The following is a 5036-nucleotide window of genomic DNA, read 5'->3' as shown; positions in this document are numbered from 1 at the left end:
CTCTTCCACATAACCTCGAAAACTGTAGGCTGCTCGGTGATCCTGATAGTATTAAGAATTGTATATAAAATCATTATTTGCTTTCAAATACTTATTTAAATAAAAACGTGTTGGGTAAAAACGCATTTAGTAAAGTTTATCATGTTTTAAAAAAAATTATTTATTTAAAACGAAATTATTCAAAGAAAAAATGGTGAAACAGAAATATACTATATTATTATTTTGCCTTTAAAATATACCATATTTACCAAAATCGTAAAAAATAAACATTTCTTTGATGCCGTATGCGAGAGAAAAAAATTGGCTAAACGGAAATTCCTCGTTCGGCTAAAATCCTATGTTGTGACACCAGGCGCGCAGAAATGCACAGCAAGTGACAAACACCTCACCACCACCATTCGCTGCCACTGACACGAGCTGCGCTTTATGCGCACCTGGGGAATTCCCAGTGCATTTTTGTGCTCAGCAATGATCATGTTATTAAAAGCAACATACTTTTAGGCGCATACAAACTGCAAAGCACAACGTGTAACCTGTGACTATTTTATTATGAGAAACATTGTATATTTTTTCGTTTGTAATTAAATAGTAGTAGTAGTTTGTCGCTGATGTTGCGCTTTAAAGTAAGTCAAATGCAGATTATATGAGAGATCCATAGATAATTGTTTTCGTCACGTGATCATATTAAAGAAAAATATCTAAGCTGTAATAGCTAAATGTATATAAATATTGCTAGTATACTTGTATAAGTAAGTTAGCTGGCATACTACAATAAAGTATGATTCGCTCGTGTAATAGCATATGGAACTCCATAGACCTCTATTAGGAAGCAAATATTTCCAAATGGCGGTCAATAGTCGTCGTAGCCGTAGTAATCATCTTCTTCACCATCGTTCAGCATATCCTACAGCGAGGAATATTCACGTTCCGGTTCAGGCTCTACCTCAGCATCGCCGTCCGCATCTGCATCATCGACGCACTCATCCAGGTCATCTGCGCAAAAAAATTAACCGTTATTGGTGCGTGAAAGTTCAAATAATGGCCAATTGCTCACCATTCTCGATAACCACCGGCTACTGCTTCGTTGGTGTTGCCGCTTCTTCTGCCACGGGCAGACCCATCTCTAATTTAGGCATTTTGTCTGCCGCTCCACCAATTTTGTAAGCTTGTTTGGCGCGACTGAACAAAAAGTATTAACATTTTTAGTAAATAAATTGCAAAATTTCATTAAAAGTGCAGCACCCACCTATTCTTGTGCTTAATGGGTCCCGTTTCAATGATTGGCACATTTTTCACATCTAAAGCCTTATCGCAACCTCTGTGGCTGTCGTGCGGACAGCAGTTACACTACCTTCCGTCAACGTACGCAAAATATCATAATTGATTTTGCTTGAGATCTTCTTTTCCTGCAGCATTTTCTCGATGGCCTCTTTATATTTTTCTATGAAAATAAAACTTCCGACACTCACCTTGAGTACTCAAGTAAATAGACATGTATAAAATATTTTATAAATGAGTGTAACTTACGTTTTAAAATTAAATAGTCCATGCATTTGAATATAGTCAATGACCTTGTCATCAAGCAAGTGTTTCACAGACTCATCGCGCGAAATAAGATGTCGTATCATTGTTGAACTAACCTCGTTTGGTACTAGAGATGAGCGATATTGCGATTTTTAAATCACTGTGATTTCAGTGATTGCTATTTTTAAATCACTGTGATTTTATATTGCTATTGCGATCGCAACTAAGTCGACGTTCAAACGGAGACCTTTTGTTGTTGTTGTTGTAGCGGCAGATCGTCCGGGTTCGTTCCACTTACATACGTAGACCCGACTGTCGTGGGAACGACGGAAACATTTTGTCGTTATTGGCGGTAAATTTTCTTTTAGCTCCTGTAACTCAAGTCAAGTTTTTCCGCTTTTCCTTGCACAACATTTTCGCAAATGTTGGAGCGGTTCGGCTACCTGACCCGTAGAGTGTATTGTATAGTTCATTTGTATGTTGGTATGATGGTTTCATACATTTTTTAGAAGGGATTACCATTAGTGTGGTTGATCATTTGTTTGTTTTGAATACCCGCTAAAAATATTTTCAAGACCAAATTAATAACGGGAATTTCCTAATTTTTGGGAAAATATTAAAAACCCGTAATTTTTTTATTCCATAATTTTTTCTGAAATCAATTAATTACAATTCTTGTTTTAAATTAAATTATATTCGGTTAAACGAAATAATTATAAGAGCTTCTTAATAAAAGAATAAATAAATATACAACAGTAGAAGTAACTCCATTTTTATTAAAATTCATATAATTTATTAATTTATTAATATTATTATATGTTATAAAACTTAAATTAAATATTTATGAATATTACAACCATGAAAACGTTACTTTTCTGCTATTTGCTATTGTGATCGTAATTCACAGTTTCGAACTGCGATCACAATCACTGGTTCGAACTGCGATCACAGTTTCGAACCGCGATCGCAATCACTGGTTCGAACTGCGATCACAGTTTCGAACTGCGATCGTAATCACTGGTTCGAACTGCGATCACAGTTTCGAACTGCGATCGCAATTCACTGGTTCGAACTCGATCACAGTTTCGAACTGCGATCGCAATCGCAGTTCATAGAAGCGAACTGCTATTTATAAAAAGTGATCGCAGTTGCGATTTGCGATTTTTCAATCACAGTGAAAAAATCACCGGTAGTGAAATATCGCTCATCACTAGAAGGACCCACAGGCTATTAAAATTATCCGAGGCGCATGCGCAATCCATTTTTCCATCTTCAGTTGTTAATAAAATTTGAATTTTTCGAAATTTCTAGTTTTTAGTCTGACAAAACCGATTTTTGATCAGAGTAAACTGGCAGGTCACAGGTATAAATTCGAAGAATGCCGCTTTAGCAAAACACAAAATCAAAATCTTTATGAAATATTAAGTTTTTGGAAATATTTTTTGTTGAAAAAAAATATATGATTACAAAATCTGTTAGTATTAAAAATAAATCTTTTACAATCTGGGAAATACAACTCTGCAGAAAAATCACCTGTAAATAATGCCCACAACAACAAATGTGCGTAACAATGCCCCACAATGTTTTGACAAATTTCAATCCTTCACTTTGTTAAATGTTGGAATGTGTACAACTGATTAAAAGTGCATTTGAATTGCATATTTTGTATAAAATATGTAAACAATTAACTTTTGCGAATAACATATGAAATAAAGTTTTGTAGGAACCCATAATACCCAATACAATAGTGAAACAGGCCTCGATATTCAATAGCTTCTGCTAGACGTAAGCAAAAATTACAATCAATTTTATTAATTATTAAAAGTATAAATAAACTTATGTTAAAAATACTGCAGTTTTAATCAGTTTACAAATAGTGGACAACACACACACTGTACAATAAAATGTCGTCGGGTTTAAAGTGTCGCAATTGTGGTTCCACCGATATCGAGGAAGACAATGCACGTGGCGATGCCGTTTGTACCAATTGTGGTTCGGTGTTAGAAGATTCGCTCATTGTATCCGAAATACAATTCGAAGAAATTGGCCATGGTGCGGCGGCGATTGGTCAATTTGTGTCCGCGGAATCGAATGGCGGTGCGACAAATTACGGTTATGGTAAATTTCAAGTTGGCTCCGGCACTGAATCTCGTGAAGTGACAATTAAAAAAGCTAAAAAAGAAATAACACATTTGTGTCAGCAGCTACAATTAACGCAACATTATATTGATACGGCATTGAATTTCTTTAAAATGGCTTTGGCACGACATTTGACGCGTGGCCGCAAGAGTACGCACATTTATGCCGCCTGTGTCTACATCACTTGCCGCACGGAGGGCACATCACGTAAGTTCACATATTCACGTACCGTACTTTGGATTGTTAAGTGTTTTATTTTTTTTTATTGTTTGCTATAGATTTGCTGATTGACATTAGTGATGTGCAGCAAATCTGCTCCTATGAATTGGGTCGTACTTATCTGAAGCTATCTAATGCACTATGCATCAACATTCCATCAGTCGGTGAGTCTTTTGAACATATTTTTGTATTGAAAATTCTGTGAAATATAGTTTAAAGGTGTATTATGTGTTCTGCTTAGCATCTTAAAAGAAAACAAAGTAACAAAAATTGTAGCAGGTTAAACTCCTATTTATCCAGAATAGACCTCGACATACCCAATGTATGTCCTGCATGCAACGAGTCTCCGCATGACACTGACCATGTCTTTGCATGGCCTGCCAACCCTACTCATCTAACACCCTTTGCCCCGACCCCGCCGAAACAGCACGTTTCCTGGCCCTCTCGCTAGATGACGTCGACGACAACATAGATAACCCTTATCATCCTAACGGGAATTGAGAATCTATTAAAACAACATCAACAAGACAAGTAACATTTTTCGTCAGATTTTTTTATGTTACAAAAGCAGTGCCTCACCAGTATTTCTAGCCCGAAAAGTATATTAAACTTACCACGAACTTTGTGTAACATCCAGAGGGAGGCTTGGAGACCCCTGATAATATACATATATACAAATCATCCGCATGTCAATTTAGCTGTGGTTGCCTGTTCGTCTCATTTGTATGTACGTAGACAAGTTCCAAAGTTTCTGAGATATCGATCTGAAGCCATTCCTTTATCGGTACCGCCGATACCGACCTATGATAGCAATTGCACCCGTTCCCACGTCAGTTGGGTCTACGTAACCCCGACGGGATCGGGATCTTCACGAAATTCGCCACAAATTATTCTCCGACGCAGCGCCTCTGAACAAATTGGTCAGATCGATTTACTGGGGCATATAGTTGCTATACAAACTGATTGGTCTAAATCAAGTGCTAATATGTAAACTTTTTTATTTGGAAGGGTATTATAGCTTCGATGCAACCGAAGTTAATGTTTTTTCTTGTTTTTATAAAAAAGTGTTAATTTTTTTTTGGATTCCATATTGATAGTCATGATGATAGGCACCACTCCTTAATAACTTTTCCATAATGAATCAAGAAAATATA

The 5036-nt window shown here is 36.4% G+C and overlaps 1 protein-coding gene and 1 long non-coding RNA gene across 3 annotated transcripts in view; one reads left to right on the top strand and one right to left on the bottom strand.

Annotated features, from left to right (window-relative positions):
* Positions 1-506: 506 nt before the first annotated feature.
* On the bottom strand, positions 507-1809 carry LOC125776311 (uncharacterized). Its single transcript, XR_007421625.1, has 3 exons — positions 1247-1809; positions 1055-1179; positions 507-993 (listed from the first exon to the last, which is right to left on the bottom strand). It is a non-coding gene; the product is annotated as an uncharacterized LOC125776311 (long non-coding RNA).
* Positions 1810-3104: 1295 nt separating this feature from the next.
* The window catches only part of LOC105227557 (transcription factor IIIB 90 kDa subunit), a 44153-nt gene continuing 42221 nt past the window's right edge, over positions 3105-5036 (top strand). The window contains exons 1-3 of one of the 2 annotated variants that reach the window (XM_011206961.4): positions 3105-3309; positions 3381-3870; positions 3942-4046. In XM_011206961.4, coding sequence (XP_011205263.2) covers positions 3429-3870; positions 3942-4046 — 547 coding nt within the window. In that variant the 5' untranslated portion in view covers positions 3105-3309; positions 3381-3428. Of the gene's footprint in view, positions 3871-3941; positions 4047-5036 lie in introns of both variants that reach the window. The other variant, XM_011206960.4, reaches the window with a different exon arrangement.

The sequence above is a fragment of the Bactrocera dorsalis genome, chromosome 2, assembly GCF_023373825.1.
Source record: "Bactrocera dorsalis isolate Fly_Bdor chromosome 2, ASM2337382v1, whole genome shotgun sequence".
Lineage (NCBI taxonomy): Eukaryota > Metazoa > Arthropoda > Insecta > Diptera > Tephritidae > Bactrocera > Bactrocera dorsalis.
Note: the sequence above shows the minus strand (reverse complement) of the source record. Positions and strands in the feature narration are given on the sequence as shown.